This window comes from Canis lupus, chromosome 14 (genome assembly GCF_003254725.2).
Source record: "Canis lupus dingo isolate Sandy chromosome 14, ASM325472v2, whole genome shotgun sequence".
NCBI classification, from domain to species: Eukaryota; Metazoa; Chordata; class Mammalia; order Carnivora; family Canidae; genus Canis; species Canis lupus.
The window spans coordinates 40211784-40230074 of record NC_064256.1 but is presented as its reverse complement, the minus strand read 5'-3'; the positions used below and the strand labels follow the sequence as shown (position 1 = coordinate 40230074).

The 18291-nt window shown below is 56.1% G+C and overlaps 1 protein-coding gene and 1 long non-coding RNA gene across 3 annotated transcripts; one reads left to right on the top strand and one right to left on the bottom strand.

The window, feature by feature from the left end:
- Positions 1-470: 470 nt before the first annotated feature.
- Positions 471-5108, top strand: HOXA11 (homeobox A11). Of its 2 annotated transcripts, XM_049093748.1 has the most exons (4): positions 471-711; positions 917-1062; positions 1233-1821; positions 3305-5108. In XM_049093748.1, the coding sequence occupies exons 1-4, from the start codon at positions 633-635 to the stop codon at positions 3535-3537; spliced, it is 1047 nt and encodes a 348-aa protein (XP_048949705.1). In that variant the 5' UTR covers positions 471-632; the 3' UTR covers positions 3538-5108. The 2 variants fall into 2 exon arrangements, with proteins under 2 accessions (XP_048949705.1, XP_025320248.2); XM_025464463.3 differs by lacking the exon at positions 471-711 and having other exon boundaries at positions 923-1821.
- A 3952-nt stretch (positions 5109-9060) lies between these two features.
- Positions 9061-16384, bottom strand: LOC112670629 (uncharacterized). The gene is made up of 3 exons (XR_004804809.2): positions 16024-16384; positions 15347-15660; positions 9061-15238 (listed from the first exon to the last, which is right to left on the bottom strand). It is a non-coding gene; the product is annotated as an uncharacterized LOC112670629 (long non-coding RNA).
- Between the last annotated feature and the right edge of the window lie 1907 nt (positions 16385-18291).

Here is an 18291-nt window from a genome sequence, read left to right as displayed (position 1 = left end):
GGGCGGGCGGACTCGTGCACAGCGGCGCAGCCCCCACGCCTCTGGCTGCGAGGCGGAGTGACTCCGAACCCCGGCAGGCAGCGAGGAGGAAGGGGTTTCTTCAAGGGCACGGGGGTGGAGTGAGGAGGCCGGCAGGGAGGATGAAGTGGAGGTGGATCCCGGGTAAGACGAAGCCCCTTCCGGGACCTGCAGATGCCTGACAAAACCGCGGGGGAAGCCGCCGTGGTTGTTGGCGGTTTAGGGACGGAAGGCACTAAAGCGCTTCGGAAGTGACCATGAATGCGAGCGTGTAATCAAGTCACCGTGCAAATCAGGCAAGCCACGAGGCAGGCACATCCACGGCTGTGAACCCTGGCCCCGAAGGGGGTCCGGCCGGCCGGAGTCGGAGACAGAGGTGGTTCCCAGAGCAAGCTTGTGGGGGCGGGGGGTAGAGAAGGAGGTGCGAACGCGAGCCTCCAGGAGAACAGATTCCAGGACCGCGCACCGGCCACGCAGCGACGAGCTCCCACCCGGCCACCCTCAGCCTGGGGCATCCCTCACCCGGGGAGTGATGGGTGGCAGGAGTTGAGCTCTCTCACCGCCCTCGGCGCACTTGAGGGCCAGGACCGTGCAGCTGAGCACAGGCGAGCGGCATGGGGCGCACCCCAGCCTCGCCGCGCGCCGGGAGGCCCCCCAGCCAACATGAGTTACACCGGCGATTACGTGCTTTCGGTGAGAACACCGAGTGACGATCTGTTGCTTCCCCTGAGGTGGCTACAAAGAAAGGAAGCCGGGGAGGGAGGGAGGGAGGGAGGGAGGGAAGGAGGGAAGGAGGGAGGGAGGGAGGGAGGGAAGGGGGGGGGGAAGGAAAGGGGAAGGGAATAAAAAAAAAAAAAAAGGCCGGGACCAGCTCGCAGCTTGTCAATTTCAACATCAGGTCACATGACCAGCACCTCCCTGCTAAGGATGGGGATAGATTTCCACGTCAGCTTACGTCTCCAAATTTCTACTTCACGGATCCGCTTCAAAGAGGCAGCTGCAGTGGAGAATCATGTTAAGCTCGGCTACTGCGGAGAGCCCAAGGTAGCCCAATGATGGATTTTGATGAGCGTGGTCCCTGCTCTTCTAACATGTATTTGCCAAGTTGTACTTACTACGTCTCGGGTCCAGATTTCTCCAGCCTCCCTTCTTTTCTGCCCCAGACCCCGTCTTCGCGCCCAATGACATACTCCTACTCTTCCAACCTGCCCCAGGTCCAACCCGTACGCGAAGTGACCTTCAGGGAGTACGCCATTGAGCCCGCCACTAAATGGCACCCCCGCGGCAATCTGGCTCACTGCTACTCCGCGGAGGAGCTCGTGCACAGAGACTGCCTGCAGGCGCCCAGCGCGGCCGGCGTGCCTGGCGACGTGCTGGCCAAGAGCTCGGCCAACGTCTACCACCACCCCACCCCCGCCGTCTCGTCCAATTTCTATAGCACCGTGGGCAGGAACGGCGTCCTGCCGCAGGCTTTCGACCAGTTTTTCGAGACGGCCTACGGCGCCCCGGAAAACCTCGCCTCCTCCGACTACCCCGGGGACAAGAGCGCGGACAAGGGGCCCCCGGCGGCCGCAGCGACCTCCGCGGCGGCGGCGGCGGCGGCGGCGGCGGCGGCGGCGGCAGCGGCAGCGGCCACGGGCACGGGCACGCCGGCAACTTCAAGTTCGGACGGCGGCGGCGGCGGCTGCCGGGAGGCGGCGGCGGCGGCGGCGGCGGAGGAGAAGGAGCGGCGACGGCGCCCCGAGAGCAGCAGCAGCCCCGAGTCGTCTTCCGGCCACACTGAGGACAAGGCCGGCGGCTCCAGTACGTATAAAGGCAGCGCGCCCTGCGCTTTATGAAAGGGGAGTTGGAAATGTAGCGCAGCACCGCTGTTAAATTTTTATATGCTGTTTTATAAGCATATAAGGTTTATGAAGGGCCTTTAGGTTTCCCCCAACAAAACTTTGTTATAAAAGGCGGGATCACGTGGCGAGTGCTGAAATTGGCCGTGAAATACCCACCGGCCAAGGCATGCCTGCAAAAAAAAAAAAAAAAAAAAAAAAACCAAAAAAAAAAAAAAAACCAAAAAAAAAAAAAAAAAAAAACCACACACACAACTCCCTTTTACCCTTTTTCCCCCCCTTCTCAGTCCCAAGCCCAGCAGCTCGACCCCGCTCGGGGCCAGCTCGGGCTGGGGAGCCGGAGGTGGGCGCCTGTAAATTCCCCCTGCAAGGGCTCCGGGAGCCTTTGATAGCGAGGTAATCCGGAGATTTTTATAAAAGCCATGTGTTGCGCCGGGACTCCAGTCCCGGCCGGGATTCAAAGGCATCGCTGTTTAACGATGGCGCTAGGAGCGTGTTTAACAGATAAAATAGCCCGCTTAGCTAGAGCAATATATTAAAAGAAACAAATTAAGCCAAAGTTGGCCTTTTTATCCAAAGGAAGCCCTGTTCCTCGGGCGCGGGGGCAATTACGTGCCGCCTCTGTCCGACTACAAGTTACTCACAATTGTTATTCAATCTGTCAAAAGCGGGTGCTTTTTTTCTCTCTCTCTCTCTCCCTCCTGTGAGGTTTTATTGAAAAGGGGAGCAGGTCGAGCCTGCGGGCCGCTTTAGGAGGCCCCCCTTCCCTCCACGCCGTCTAAAACAGCACCCCTGCCCTGCTGGGGACCAGGATGGCCCCCTGGCCCTGGTGGTGCTCAGGCAAGGTCCGTGGCTGGGGGCTTCCGCTGCCACCTCCTCACCTCGAGGAAGCCGGGAGGCTGGTCCAGGAGGCAGGAGCTGGTGGCCAGGACTCAGGCTGACAAAGGCCGGGCAGCTGCCTCAGATGCTCCCGAGGGCCGAGTCCCGGCAGCAGCTTGGGCAGGACTGGGGTTGGGGTCGACTTTACTGCCTCAGGAACCCCCCGCCCAGGTGCTGGAAGGTGAAATGTCCGCACACCACTGTTTGTTTAGTCTGGAGGGGCCCGCAGGCAGCGGTCGACCCCCTCTCTGCGGCTTTGAAAGCCGCTTCTGCGGCACAAACTCGCCTGTTGCTGTAAGGAGCCCTCTTTTCTGCTCTGGGGGCAGCGTGAGCAGCTTCCCTGGGGGCCTATCTGGGGAGCTGGCTTTTATCTGGGGCTGAGTCTCCGCCTGCAGCTTGTCCCCAGCTGGCAGTAGGAGCCTGAAGGCAGGGGACTGAGGAGACCTTGATGGGGCTTGGACAGGGCCTCCAGTCCCATGGGCCAGCCCTTTACCTCCACTCGGGGCTCTGGGATGGATTGCAGCCCCCACACCTGGCTCATTCCCTGCTTCTTTCTCCCTCCACAGGTGGCCAACGCACCAGAAAAAAGCGTTGCCCCTACACCAAGTACCAGATCCGGGAGCTGGAGCGGGAGTTCTTCTTCAGTGTGTACATCAACAAAGAGAAGCGCCTGCAGCTGTCTCGCATGCTCAACCTCACCGACCGTCAAGTCAAAATCTGGTTTCAGAACAGGAGAATGAAGGAAAAAAAAATTAACAGAGACCGTTTACAGTACTACTCAGCCAACCCGCTCCTCTAAGGCTCCAGCCAGCTGGAATTGGGTGGGGGGCTTCATACACGTGAGATTATATGCAGATTTTGCCCTTGACAAGGTCAAGGCACGTGGTGACTTTTGAAGAAAAGAGGTGTGCAAAGGAGGGGAGGCTACACGGAGACAGCCTCTGAGAAGGCGGCCCGGGATTCTCTTGGGCATCTGTGGTTAAGATTCCTAACAAAAATTGGATTTGGAGAGTTGTGCATCAACTAGAATGAATGGTTTGGGACCCCTGGTGGTTCATTCTTGGAGACTGTGGAGCTTTGGGCTGGGTGTGGTCTCCATCAAGACTGGGCCCCCTGCCAAGCGCCCTGGAGATCGACCTGGGCCCAGGACCCTCCACGTGGAGCCTGCTCATCCCCAGGACCCCTGCGTCAAGAAGCTATTCAATCTTTAAACCCAGTTCAGCTTGGGGACAGGAGCAGGAGGAAAGAGGGAGGATTCCTAGATGTCTGGAGTGGGGCTGCTTTCCAAAGCCAATGTGAAAGACGGCTGGACTAAGAAGTGGCTATGAGGTGGGAGAGGGCTGCTGATCCTTGAGGGGAAAAAAAATCTAGTCCAGGTGGTATTAGCGGCTCTCCACCCCTCTTAGCCACTCACCGCACTGTCCGAGGCCTGAGCTTCTAGCAGTTGCCTCCTGCAGCCCACCTAGTTTTTCCGACCGATGAGGGTCTTCTTCCTGGACTGCCACTCAGGCCTAAAGCCTGGTCACAGAGCAGACCTTCCCCGAGGTGGAAGACATCCCGAGCTGGCCCCAAGATCTCTGCAGGAAATGCCTGTGGAGTACGGCAGCCTGGCAAAGTCTCCACCACACTTAACCGAAGCTTGGATTTGCTCAGCGGAGCAGTGGGCCTGGCCAGCGGTCACTAGCTATGAGGGGCTTGAGTCCCCAAAACACCACTCTGGCACCGCACTCTGCCCTTCGTGCCCCAGAACTGAGCTTGGAAGCTTCCGGCAACCTTCCAAGAGCTCAAGAGCGTTTGGAATTATTTTAAAAAATAAATATTATATTATATTATATATATTTCCCTGCAGGAACCAAAGCGAATTTTAAGAGATGCAACGTAGAGGGGGAAGAGATGATGAAGAGAATATTTAAAGGCTCTATCTGTTTACAGTGTTCCACGGTTAAACTCACTCACTGCTAAAATATTTGAATGTACGCTTCATACAGGGATGGTGTTCAAAAGACTTGTAAATAAAAGAACCATAACCTATTTTGTTTGAATACTTTTTAAAATTTTGCCATTAGTTGGCTTCCTTGGGGTGTTGGAAGGGTGGGAAGGGTGTTAGGAATGATCTTTTTAATTTCTTGCAATGTTTGGAAAGCTTTAGGGGGATGCTCTGAAGTAGTTTGGCCCTCCAGGGTCTGGGGACCTCAGCTGAGAAAGCCAGGCACCTTCCCATCGCATCTCCTCTGCCTCCCTGTTTTAAGAAGTGTCTGGTGGCTCTGTTTGTAGCGGGAGTGTTGGCCTGTCCTCCGTTCTCACCCACCACATATGTCGCAGCATGTATACAGGCGACAGGCACAAGGAAAATAAAGACTGGAAACTTGAGTATTGGGTTCTGGTGTGACATTCCTCTTCCTGTTTGCCTTTTACTGCCAAATGTCTGCCCCCCACCACCACCACCACCCCCCAAGGGGCAAGTTACCAGGCCCCTGAGGGGGTGGGGAGGTAACTTGGGATTTAACTCCACTAGAAGCCGAGCTTGGGAAGCCACGGTGACTAGCCAGGTCCTTTGGAGGGGAAGTGGGGGTCCCATGAATGGGGTATCTCAGGACCTGGAATTGGGGGTTTCATCCTTTCAGACTGGAGAGAGGGTTGGGAGAAAGCCCTAGGGCTTGAGGTAGTCATTGAGCTTGATCCCAGGCTGGGCTTACTCTCCTCAGGATTAGGAGGCCTGAAGAGGAACCACTCTAGGGTGCCCTAGGAATCCCCTTAGAAAGACAGAGACCCGTCTGGGTACAAAGAACAGACTCCCAGGAGCCTCTAGGGACACTTTGTCCCAAGCTCCCAGCTGAGGCTGTCTTTTCCCTTTGGGGAAAGAAAGATGCTGGTTTACTCTTTGTTTCCTGCCTTTGAACTTCTGCCTTAAATTTGGACATCACCCATAACCTTGAGGGGCAGGGCGGAGAGGCCAGAGCCTTTTGTTGCCCACCCCCCACCTCTACCCCCACCCTCTCCCTAGCCACCCAGGCAGGGCCAGAGCTGCAGAGAAGATTGAATTTGGAGAGAGGCCCCAGACCCCAGACCCTGCTTTGTTTATTTGTTTGTGTGTTTGTCTAACTGGCGAGACTGGGGAAATCTAGCTCAAAGGGAGAATGGGACAGACCCCCTAGATGAATGTCTAGGCTGATGAACAGACACACAGAGGTGAACAACGACTCTCCTGGGGAGCAGGGAGTGGTGGGCAGGGAAGCCCAGGGTTTAAGGAAAGACTTCCTTTGGGACGGTTAAAGATTAACCAAAGTCTTGCAAGTTGCTAGAGAGAGTCTAGCCAGGAGGACTGTTCGCCGGCGGGCGGCAAGCGGGCGCGGGTTTGATTTCTGAGCCCTATAAAAGCCCATCCTCCGATGGCTGTGACAATGTGGTCGTAAACCCGTCCGGGGCTGGCCAATTTGCATATTTGGAATGCGCCGCTATAAACCCGGCTGGGGTTTTGCAGCAATTTCTTAGATGTAAAAATGAGATCTCTTTAGCAGCGGGCTGGGCACATTCTTTCCCTCTGTCTATGCCTAGAGCCTGCTCCCCTCTCCGGGCTTCGGGCTGAAGTTCGGGCCGGGCCTAGTCGCTCAGCCGCCACGAGATGGCGCACGTTCGATCAATGTCAAAGCCGCCGGGGAGCCGGGAACCCCAGCGCGATTCTTGGCCTTTGTTCGCTTCTGATCCTAAGAGCAGCACGTTACATTATTTCACTTGTCCCGCTCCCCTTAGTATCAAAATAAGGGGGGGCCTCACCTTCAAGAAGTAATTGGTGTTGTAATTTTAAGCAACGCGCCTTCTCTAGGCCTCGCAGGCGTCGCGCCCGGGAGAAGCCTGCTGTCCCTTGGCAGTGATTTCGGAAATGTGTCAAGGTAAGAGGCCACAGGTTTAGCAATTCCAATCCGACTGAGGCGGGAGTGGGGAGGTGGCCGATGTCAGAGCAGGACTGGGAAAAGTGGCTGTGTCCGTCCCCTCCGGGTGACGCTATAGGCGCTCAAGCCACCCCCCTTCCTTCCATCGCTCCCTAAGGTTGGAAAGCAGGGGGAGGCCTAAGTGGAAAAGTTGATGATGTTAGCTCCTTGCGCCAGCAATTCACCCAAGGTGATCTTTCAATTTTGTAGAAATTTTCAGAATGGGATGAGCTAGGGATGGGGGGGGGCATCCAAGCAGAAAGGGTTCTGGCTGTACTGGAATGGGGGTTGTGTTGGCAACAAAAAGAGAGGGGGGGGTGAGAGAGAAAGAGAGAAAGAGAGTGAGAGAGATGGCGGGACTGGGGAAAACAAAGTTTCTACTCTAAACAATGAGGTGGTCAGCAACCGTGGCCGCTGGGGCCTGCTTATTCCCTGGGGCAGATATCCGGGAGGTCTCTGGTTTCCTACTAGGTGGGGTCTCTATGTCTGCCCAGCGGCCTGGGGAAAACCTTTGTTCTGAAAGAGGCCAATTCAAAAAAGTCGCAAATGATTTTTGAGGCTTCCAGAGAAGTCTGTATTTGCTTATTTGGAATGTACTGCTAGAAACCTGGCTGGGGTTTTGCAGTGATTTCTTAGATGTAAATATGAGGTCTTTTGAATATTTTGCAAATATGCAAAAACTATAGTGGTGTCAACCTATACATTTTCAAAAGCTGGCATTGAGGATAAACTCTGACCACAATCTCACCGACAGGATTGTCACAAAACAAGTTTTAAGTATTCATTTCACTTTACATTTCAGAGGTTAGATTCAATTTTCCTCTTTTCTTATATTTAAGTTTTTATTCTGATATGTTTTTATTAGTTTCTTGAAATCGCTAATTTCACAAATATATAGTGCATGGGTGAGTGGGGGGCATCTCAGAGAAAATAGGTGCTGCATGTGTGCATAAATCTTGCCTATCAAAAGTCACTAGTCTTTGTTGAGCATGGGCTCCCAAATTCTGCCAACATAAGGCAACCACAGGAACCACACCAAGTGGGCACCCACACTGTGCTCTCTGCAGCCCAAGCTGTCCCTAAAATCCCAGAACCACCTCTGCTTTCAGGGCCAGAGGCCTTTTATTATGGACAAAATTAAGGATATTGTAATTTAGGGAGTGTGTGAAAAGGCCCCAACACTCCCCCATCAGGAGAGAAGGGCCAGTTTAGTGGTTGGATTTAGAGAAAAATTTAAAGTGGGTTGTTTAGGGATAGATTGCACCTGATTAATTCAAAACAGACACATCACATTTCCCTGGAAATGATGACATTTTTAAAGATGAACAAGAAAAGAATATCATGGATTACAAAAAAGAAAAATGTCTAACCATGCAGTAAATGAGAGAATCAGAGAAGTCCAGAATTTTTGTTAAAGTGGATGTGTGAAAGTAGCTTTTATTTTTCCTCTCTGGGGCTGCAGCCCAACTCCACAACCGGCCAGATAGTTCTGAGCCTGGAAAGCACTGAGAAAGACTTTTAGATACAAATTGTTTCTTGGCTATCTCAATCTCAGTACCTAGTATTTTGAAAAAAAGAGGTGGGGGTTTGGGGTAGTAACAGTTTGTTATTTCTCGTCCTTTGCGAGGGCCTACTCAGAAGGAGGCATCCACTCTCCGGTGAAATGCATCGTGACCCTAGCCAAAGAGCTTACTCCGCTGGCCTGGCCTTTCCTTCGGCTCCAGAGCCACGGGGAGGAGGAGTGTTATTACCCAGGTAGAAATGGACGGTGTTTACTCCTAAATAAAACATGGGCCTTGGGGGTGCCACAGAACCGCTACACAGGCCTGGTTGAAGGAAGCAGACACGGAGATTTTTAGGTCAAAGGCACCCTGAGGGTGAGAGAGAAATTCAGCAGCTGGGAGGGAGACCGAAAGGAAGAGAGGGAAAGAGGGCAAATGGGCTAAAGGAAAGACAGTATCCTGGGGCCGACCCCGTGCTGCAACTGGATCGCTGTTCTTAATCTCTCGGGATGGGGAACCTCGGCAAAGCGCTGGCGATCGATAAACGGAATATTCTATTGAGGAAGTTAACACCTCGGCGTTACAGTCTGGGGAGTGCGGAGCGTTGGGGGCGGTCGCGGATGCTGGGAGCTCCGAGACCAGTTGAAAGGGCAGCAGCATCTAACTTGAGCTTGCGCTGCGTAGATATCTTCTCCACCGAACCGGCGGCAGCAGGCCAGTCCGCGTCCCGGGCGCGTAGGCAGGCTGTCCGGTGCTTGCTGCTCGGCAAGCCCCGCTGGGGGTGGGGCGGCGGTCCACGGCCAGAGAGGAACTCTCACACGGCCTTACACACTCATCATCGTCATTTAAAAAAAAAAAAAACAAAAAAAAACAAAAAAGCAAGAAACAGCATAAACTCAACATCCCATTTGGTTTATTACAAGGGGAGAAAAGAGGCTGGAAAAAAACATTCCACTTTCCCAAAGGTCAGTGAAGACCCAAGTGCCAATGCCATGGTCTGCGAGGCTGCAGCGGGCCTTCCACCTCCCCTAAGTCCTTTAAGTTCTTAAAACAGATGCAGTACCAAACTGCCTTACAATGTAACCTTGGTTGGCACCTGCCTGCTCCTGGATCCCATCCAGCCTAGGAGACCATTTGGTCACTCTACAGGGCCCTGACCAGACGGAGCCTGAGCTGCTTACAGCCGGGCACCCGGCTTGTCTTACCAGTCAAACTGGCAGGGCTGCTGAATTCCGGAGAGTCCTGGAACATTCTGGAGGGCCCAAGGAGAAGGCTGTGAAGGGTCTGGGGACTCTTTGAAAATGATGGGTCAAATTGTGGCAATGCTAGATGTCTATTTTTCACAGGATAAGAATCAGAGTTTGGCCTTAGCTTTTCCAAAGGGTCCTTAACTTTCAAAAAGAAAGATGGGTTTCGATCATTGACTTTCACTTTATTTTCTTAGCTTCTACCATCCCAAGCATTCTCTCCTATGGCCACTGGCCCTTCCCTTCCCAACCTACAGCCTTGGGAAGTTGCTTTCTGCCTTTAGTGTGGAGAGGAACCAGACCCTGGCCCAACAGGCCAGCCAGGACTCATTCTTCTCAAGGAACCCCTCTCTCCTTCTTGGGACCTGCTTCATCACTCTCTGCAGAACTTTCTTGATTGGCATGGACAGTGCTATGGGGGAAAACCCCCTTCTCAGGCAGTCCTCAGCTTTGTGGCATTTCCCAGTAGCACTGCTAAGTGCAACAGTCCCAATACGTTCCATCTTCCTGGAGAGCTGGATATGGACCAAGCCCATCTGGAGAGGGATCCTAGGTGTCTCTGTTCTGAAGCTTTTCCCTATTCAACTTTCTTGGCGTCTGGGCTTCACCAGGTTAGAATTTGCCTTGGTCTTGTTCGTGGGAAGGAGGTGGGGAGTGAAGGACAGTCCCTGATCTCTCCACACAGACTTGATTCGGCTCCGGCTGCTAGTGCAGCCTCAAGATCTTGTTGGAGAGAACTGGTTCTCAGACTCTCTCCCCTTTCTTTTCTCTCCCTCTCTCCTTCTGTTTCTCTCTGTCTTTCTCTATCCCCCTCCTCTCTACCCCAGAGGCCAGTCCGCGGAGCCAGTCACCGTGAAGCACAGGCTGGTTGGGTGGAAGTGGCTGGAGCGCAGTGCAAGCAGTGGTGCGGCCGCCCGGGCTGCGCGCCGAGCAGCCACAGCAGGCAGAGACCGCAACTGCTAGCATCTCAGAAGCCACCGTCAGGGTCCTTCCGCCAGCTCTCCCCGTGTACTCTCTGAGTCTTCTCAGGCTCGGCTTCCTTCTCGGACTAGGTTCACAATGGGAGGAACAAGGCCAAGTGCCTGGCAAAGCACCCGGGATGCAAAGGTCTTTCCCCGTTGTAGGCAGAGGCCTGAGCGGACTGCTTCCTGGGATCCCGGCGTTCAGCGGCCCGTCCAGGCCTCTGCAGGGGCTGGAGCTGGTGCGGCGGGCAGGCCTGGGGCATCCCGGAGAGCTGTGGGCCGCAGGCCTGGGGTAAGTCAGCGACCTCCTGGGCTCCACTGGATCCGGGCCGGAAAAGGTCGCATTTCCTGAGATACGGCTGAGGCCCACACGGGGGCTAGCGCCATGGGCCAGCGGTTTCCAGTTGACTAAGAGCACATCCCTATGGCCAGGGAAGAAGGAGGCCCTGGTGTCTGCTGAGCAAAGGGCCTGGCCTCCGAACGCTGCTATAACTGGGCCAGGAGCCCAGCCCGGCCTTGCCGGAACGGATTTCCTCACCGCGGGCCTCGTTAAAATGCGCACACCGCGGGAGAGAGGGCTGCCCCAGCCGCGGGTTTGGAGGGGAGGGGGGAGAGGGGAGGGGACGGAGAGGCAGGAGTGTGGTGACACTGGTTCTTGTCATAACCTCCGAGAGCGTGCGAATGCCAAGGCTAAAGGGAGAGCTTGAGGCAGAGATGTCCATCTGCCGCCCCCTCCTCCGAGTGTCCCCCTCCAGGTCTTCGCCTCCGGCCCAACTGAAGACCCTGAAGAGCAATGTTTCTTTCACTTCTCTGAAACGGGGTATAAGCTTGAAAGCTACCCGGATGATGGGGCTGTGGGGTGCCTGGATCTGGCTCTGACCTCCGAATAGGGGTAGGAGAGTCTTTCAGCCAAGGTTACCAGTTGCTTTCACCACCTCCACCACCACCCCCACCACCACCCCCAGCTCGGTTCAGCTCACCAGGGTCCACCGACAGGAGCTGCAGAGAAAGCAAGCCAGGTGAGCACACCAGAAGCAAAGATCCTAACGGGATCAACGACTGGCAGAGGAGAGTGTAGAGGGGCTGAGAAGCCAGGGCATTACATTTTTGGGGGAAATTCTGTGCGGGGTGCAAGGAAAACGTGGCAATAGCCAGCTTCCAGTGCGCGCTGGACCTCGGACACTCTAAGGGTCTTGGTGGCCTTAGGGCCAGGTCCTCCACTTTTGGGAGACAGCTCCAGGTCCCGAGCTGAATGGGAAGAGCCTGAGGCCCCGACAGGCCCCCTTAATGGTTAGAGTGCCTGGAGGGCTAGTGGCTGATTCCGAAACAAGAATGGGGAGCACCCAAGGCGGGCCAGGGTGCGCACCATAAACACCCCACTTGTTAACTGCGCGGGGGCCCAAGGGCCCTTCAAAGAGACCCCGCAGGAGAGCTCGCGTCCGAGCGTGGGCGGGGCTAGCCCAGGGGCCAGGCCCCCCACTAGCACGTTGGGGCAGCCCCCACAGCTCCTGGCCTTTGGGCTGAGGTATTGGGTGTGCGTCTCCCGGCCCATCAATACAGATTACATATTTATATCAATCGTGGGCTCAGAGGGCGCCCTCGGAGAGCGGCCCCGCGCCTACGAAACCAAACTGGGAGTGGTCGCGCGGAAACTCTGGCTCAGGATTGGCTGCGGGCACCCGCCGCGGTGCGGGGGGATTGCTAATCGTATTCAGCATGTTTTGCACAAGAAATGTCAGCCAGAAAGGGCTATCTGCTCCCTTCGCCAAATTATCCCACAACAATGTCATGCTCGGAGAGCCCCGCCGCGAACTCTTTTTTGGTCGACTCGCTCATCAGCTCGGGCAGAGGCGAGGCCGGCGGCGGTGGCAGCGGCGCGGGGGGCGGTGGCGGCGGCGGCTACTACGCCCACGGCGGGGTCTACCTGCCGCCGGCCGCCGACCTGCCCTACGGGCTGCAGAGCTGCGGGCTCTTCCCGGCTCTGGGAGGCAAGCGCAATGAGGCGGCGTCGCCGGGCGGCGGCGGCGGCGGCGGCAGCGGGGGCCTGGGTCCCGGGGCGCACGGCTACGCGCCCGCGCCTATAGACCTGTGGCTGGACGCGCCCCGGTCGTGCCGGATGGAGCCGCCCGAGGGGCCGCCGCCGCCGCCGCCGCCCCAGCAGCAGCCACCGCCCCCGCCGCAACCACCCCAACCCCCGCCGCAGGCCACCTCGTGCTCTTTCGCGCAGAACATCAAAGAGGAGAGCTCCTACTGTCTCTACGACTCGGCGGACAAATGCCCCAAAGGCTCCACCGCCACGGCCGAGCTGGCCCCCTTCCCGAGGGGCCCGCCACCCGACGGCTGCGCCCTGAGCACCTCCAGCGGGGTGCCAGTGCCCGGCTACTTCCGCCTCTCCCAGGCCTATGGCACGGCCAAGGGTTACGGCAGCGGTGGCGGCGCGCAACAGCTCGGGGCCGGCCCGTTCCCCGCTCAGCCCCCCGGGCGCGGCTTCGACCCGCCACCCGCACTCGCCTCCGGCTCAGCGGATGCAGCCCGGAAAGAGCGAGCCCTCGATTCACCGCCGCCCCCCACGCTGACTTGCGGTGGCGGCGGCGGGGGCTCCCAGGGCGACGAGGAGGCGCACGCGTCGTCCTCGGCCGCAGAGGAGCTCTCCCCAGCCCCTTCCGAGAGCAGCAAAGCCTCGCCCGAGAAGGACTCCCTGGGTAAGCAGGGCGCGCTGAAGGGCCGCAGGCAGGCGGGCAGACAGGCAGACCCAGAGAAGGGAAGGAGCGGAGAGCCAGGAGTCCGCGCAGCCGCCGGCGGGCCTTGGCCCAAGCTGCAGGCAGGCTGACCTTGTGAACTTGCTTTTTAATATTTGGGCGTGGGGACGCAGTAAAAATTCATGTCCTGCTTAGCGCCGCACACCGAGACGTCCTCCGCGCTGGCCTCAGCTCACCCCAGTTGGGGTCGAGGGCACGGACGAGCAGCCCCCCTCTCGTGCATGCCCTTCTCCGTGGCCCCGGGTACCCCAAACCGTGGTCTGGGCCCAGCCTCGAGGCGCGGCCCACGCGGGGGGAGGGGGAGGGAGGAAAGTGGCTCGCCCGCAGATAGCGCGGATGTTTGTAAGGCATCCAAAATAAGCAGCCGCCAGCACCAATAAATAAGCCCATTAACCGGCGAAGTTCGAGTTTACGATCCCCCATGCTTTTTTCAAAGTTGCTGGAGGGGCGGGAATCCTCCTTGCGGGGAGAAGAAAAGGCAAATCCGGCCCGGACGCCGGGCCCCTGAGCTGAGAGGCAGAGAGGGGCCATTTCGCTTCCCCTGGAACTCGGAGTCGCCCAGACTGCATGTCTCTGGCTCCTGGAAAGACGTGAGGGACGGCCCTTGACCCCGAATCCGTTTTTCGTGCCTTCCGCGTGTCCCAACTACGTCCTAGCTCCTCTCCTCATTGGGCCTTAGGCAATCAGGGTACAGGAATGGGACCCAAGCCCCGCTCCTCACCTCCCTTCCAAGTAAGCACCCATGCCCCCAGACTGGGGGCTGCAGGAAATGCTTGTCTGCCTTGGGGCGAGAAGCAAAGAAAGGTGTTAAGTTCAAGATATACAGCCTGCCCTCCCAGGCCGTTCTTTCCGTAGGCTAGCTCCAGACAGCTTTGTGCTAAAGCAGGTGTTTGGAAAAAAGTGGAGGAAAATGTAAATTGGGCGAGTTGGTGTAGATTGGAGGCCCTCTCCATCTTTGCACAAGCCCTTTGGAGGAATTGCTCTTTCTGAGCAAGCCAAAGGAGGGTGGTGGTTGTGCAAAACTCTCTCTGTGTGACTTAGGGCATCCCTCTTATGGCAGAGAAGTCCCAGGTTCACCCCTACGCACAGCCTAGGGTGGCCCCTATTTAACCTTCCCTTCCTTATTCTCTTAAATGCTAGGCAATTCCAAAGGCGAAAACGCAGCCAACTGGCTCACTGCAAAGAGCGGCAGGAAGAAGCGCTGCCCTTACACCAAGCACCAGACGCTGGAGCTGGAGAAGGAGTTTCTGTTCAACATGTACCTTACTCGAGAGCGGCGCCTAGAGATCAGCCGCAGCGTCCACCTCACGGACAGACAAGTTAAAATCTGGTTTCAGAACCGCAGGATGAAACTGAAGAAAATGAACCGAGAAAATCGGATCCGGGAGCTCACAGCCAATTTTAATTTTTCCTGATGAAGCTCCAGGCAATGCCATTTTTTTGTTTTTTTGTTTTCGCTGCCAGAGAGCCGGTCTCCTCCCTCTGTCTTCGGCCTCTGCCGGGAACTCGCACCTGTGCTGGAGCCCCATCCCTCCCTCCCACACTCGCCATCTCGCTGGCCGTTACATCTGTGCAGGGCTGGTTTGTTCTGACTTTTTGTTTCTTTGTCTGTTTGCTTGGTGCTGGTTTACTTGTGTTCTGGGGGAAAAGCCATATCGTGCTAAATTTCTATAGAGATAAATATTATCCTAAAGTGTTGAGTGGTGACTGGGCTGCTTTGCTATCTTGGGGTTCCTCTGCTGGAAATGGCTCCTGTCCTCCCGGTGGAGCTGGTTTCCTGCGGGGGCGGGCAAACCTAGCCCGGAAGGCCGAGGTCCCATTGTAGGCGCTGAGGTGTCTGGCCTGAGGTCAATGGTGCAAGGAGCCGCCACCGGACTCGCCTGCCTGGAGTGCTGGGCTGTGTTTAATCAGGGGACACAGGCCCCTGGCTTTCTTCTTTCTTTCTTTCTTTCTTTCTTTCTTTCTTTCTTTCTTTCTTTCTTGGCAAAGAGAAGGGCTTACAGGCATGGACATGCAGGCTGGCAAAAGGGCTTGGCTTTGGCTGATTAGAAAATTGAGAGTCAGAAAGATTAATCTTTCCTTCCTCTGTAAGATATCCCAGCTTTAAAAGAAAAAAAGAAAAAAGAAAAAAAAAGAACGATCAGGAGAAGGAACTTCTCTTCCAGTTTGTGTAAGGTCTTGCATTGTGGGACTAAATTATTTCACTTACCTCTGAATTTCCATACCCTTCTGGCTGTAGATAAATAATCTAATGTAGATTTGTTTATGCGTGCGGATTTAGTGGGGGTTTTTTGTTATTAAATAATTGTTACCATTGGTAACGCGACAAGCACACCACAATTCTCCCTATCTTGTGGAGATTTTTCTTTCTCATTTTCTTTTTTTCTTCTTCCTCTTTTATTTTTTCCTTTCCGAAATTCACAGAATCCGAGGAGGGCTGGGGCAAGCGGAATAGACTAGAGAAGGGAGACATTGTTTGGGTTTCCTTTATACTGTGAAGTTACATGCATAAAAGGGTCAAACCTGTAGGTGCAGAAAAAGAAAAATTATAAATACAAATCTGTATAAATGTCTATTATTATGAAAAATTGCCAATCTTGTTTTATGCAAATGCATTCTATCGTTATTATAAATGTTAGTTCTAGCTCTATTTACTTCTAAACTTAAATCAGAATAAATTAATATTGTAATGCTGCTGTGCGTGGAAAAAAAGACGATGTTTATGTTCTTATAGAAGAATAAAAGCTGTGGAATGAAGCTTTTTAATTTTACCTCTTTTTTTGACTTCTTATCTTCACCTTCCACTTTATCCCGTCCACCACTTTTACAACAGGAGGACTAGCCCGCGCCCCCTGCAATTACTTTAGGCATCTATTTAAATATTACCTAGACGGTCGTAATTTGTCTGGGCCCTATAGCCCTGGTGCCGTAAGGTTTGTCGGCTTTTGTTCAGTTTTATGACTTGCTAGTATATCTGGATTGTGGCTGTCTTGGACCAGTGGTTTCAGTTGAGAGGGGAGCTGCATAGACAGAGGAGGCCAAACAGGATTTCTTTCGGGAGCCCCAGGGAGGCTCGCAGACGCCGGTTGTTTTGTGGGTCCCCTGGTCTTAGATGACCCCCAGCCTAGAAATCAGGGGAGCAGGCTGGGCCCAGGGCGCGTCACTAGCGTCCGCGGCAGCAGTTAGGTGGACTGCTGCCGGCTGCAAGCCCCCTCCCCCAGCACGGCCTCCCCCACCTGGTCGCCCTCCGCGGGGCCACGCGTTTCCTGCTCGCGGGAGGTGGGGGGGGCGCGACGGCAGGGGGAGGGGGCGCGGGAGCGCGCGCCCCGGCTGGCTGGCTGGCTGGGAGGGAGAGAGGGGGAGAGCGAGCCGCGCGGGGAGCGAGCGCCGGAGGCCGCGACCAGACCGGGAGCCGGGCTCGGTGCCGTCCCAGGCGCTTTCGAGTCGCCCGGGGCTGCGGCCGCCTGGCGCCGGCTCGCCGAGGAGCAAGATTTGGGGAACCAGCACGCACACCGCTCGCTCTCCTTTCTTCTCGCTTTTCCCCTCTCCTTCCATTTTCCTCTCTCTCCTTTACCTTCCTTCCCTCCCCGCCCCCCTCCCAGATTTACCGTACCGGGGCCGGTGGCTTCTCCCTCCGCGACGCCTTAGCGGCAGCGCGGGACACGCAGTGGCAGCGCGGGCGCAGGTTGGCAAGGGGCCGGGCCGGGCGCGATCGCAGGGTTCTCCCTTGGCGGCGGCGGCGGTGGCGGCGGCGGCGGCGGGCGAGGCAGCCCCGCGCGGGCAGCACCAGAACTGGTCGGTGATTTAGGTAGTTTCCTGTTGTTGGGATCCACCTTTCTCTCGACAGCACGACACTGCCTTCATTACTTCAGTTGAAATCGTCTCCAGGTACCTGTGCGCGCGGGGGCCGGGCCGGGCGGGGCATCCGGGCCCTGGTCGTGCCAGGCCTGCGGTGGCAACCTCGGCTTTTCCCGCGCAGGAGCCTCGTCCCTGCCTGCTTCTCAGCGTTTTGCCAGGCTGTTGGCCGCATTCCCCATCCCCACCTGGCCCAGAGCAGGTACGGTCAGGTTAGCTGCTCCTAGGCGGACGCCAGGGGCGTGGTAGGGATTCTGGGCCCCGCGCCATTCAAGGTCAGGGGCGCCCGCTTCCATCCTGGGCCTCCCCCCCTCCCCATCCAGGTCATTCTCCTGCAAGGCTGGGATCCAACCAGCTCCAATCCAGGGCAGGAGATCAGGAAAGATCCCTTTGAGAGAGACTCAGGCCAAACTAGGAGGGACAGAGCAGAAAGGGGCTGGGATCCTGGCCTTGTCACTTACCCTTCTCTGTGTAAGCTGCCCTCTGCTCCCAGGAGTCGCCTTTGACTCGTTTCTTCCGTCTTTTATTTCCTCCTTTCTTCCTCTTTTTTCTTTTTCTTTATCCTTTCCTTTACTTCTTCCTTCCTTCTTTCTTTCCCTTCATTTGTCTTTCATGTTCGGTCTCTGTGCACCCAGTTTTCTATCTCCACTTCCTGTCTGCCCATATCTTCCTTCTGGTGGGACCAGACCTGGCTTGGGGAGAGCCTGGGGCCGTGGTCTTATTTTTTTCTGCGTGCTCAAGTTGGGGTTATAATCATCTGCCAAGGAAAGGCTCGCGTGGGACAGCTGTCGAGGGCTGTGGATCTGGGCCTGGTGTGTCGCTGCACAGACAAGGCCTCGGTTACGATCACGACCGGATGGCGGCGGCCTTGCGTTCTTACTCGGCAGGTCGGCAACACAGCCTAAGAGATCCGGATGAGGGGGGCATTCGCAGCGTTTTTGTGTGTCCACACGGAGGGCAAGGAGGCCTTCGCCAGCCTCACTGGGCACCTGAGGCTGGGACCTGGGCTGAGGCCATGCCAGGCTCCGTGGAGCCTGACTATGCGGGGAACTCCGCCTGGAAGCTTCCTCCGCTTTCCCAGGCCTGCCTGCGGGTCCCAGCCCTGGCTTTAACCGCGGTAGGGGAGCCCCGCTAGGGCAAAAACTGGTTGCTTGTTTGCCAGTAGCTTCTCCCAGGTTCAGACTCTGTTAGAAATGGCATCCTTGGTGCGGAATGGGTGCTGGAGAAAGGGACCCTTCCAGCTCCAGTCGGCTTCAAATAATAGGGGAAAGGTGTCCTAAATGCTACAACCATTGGATT

Coding starts and splice junctions, on each gene's coding strand:
- HOXA11 (XM_049093748.1), top strand. CDS start 633: ATGGGGCGCACCCCAGCCTCGCCGCGCGCCGGGAGGCCCCCCAGCCAA. Junction 1,063..1,232: donor GCTACTGCGGAGAGCCCAAG/GTAGCCCAATGA, acceptor AACCTGCCCCAG/GTCCAACCCGTACGCGAAGT. Junction 1,822..3,304: donor GGACAAGGCCGGCGGCTCCA/GTACGTATAAAG, acceptor CTCCCTCCACAG/GTGGCCAACGCACCAGAAAA.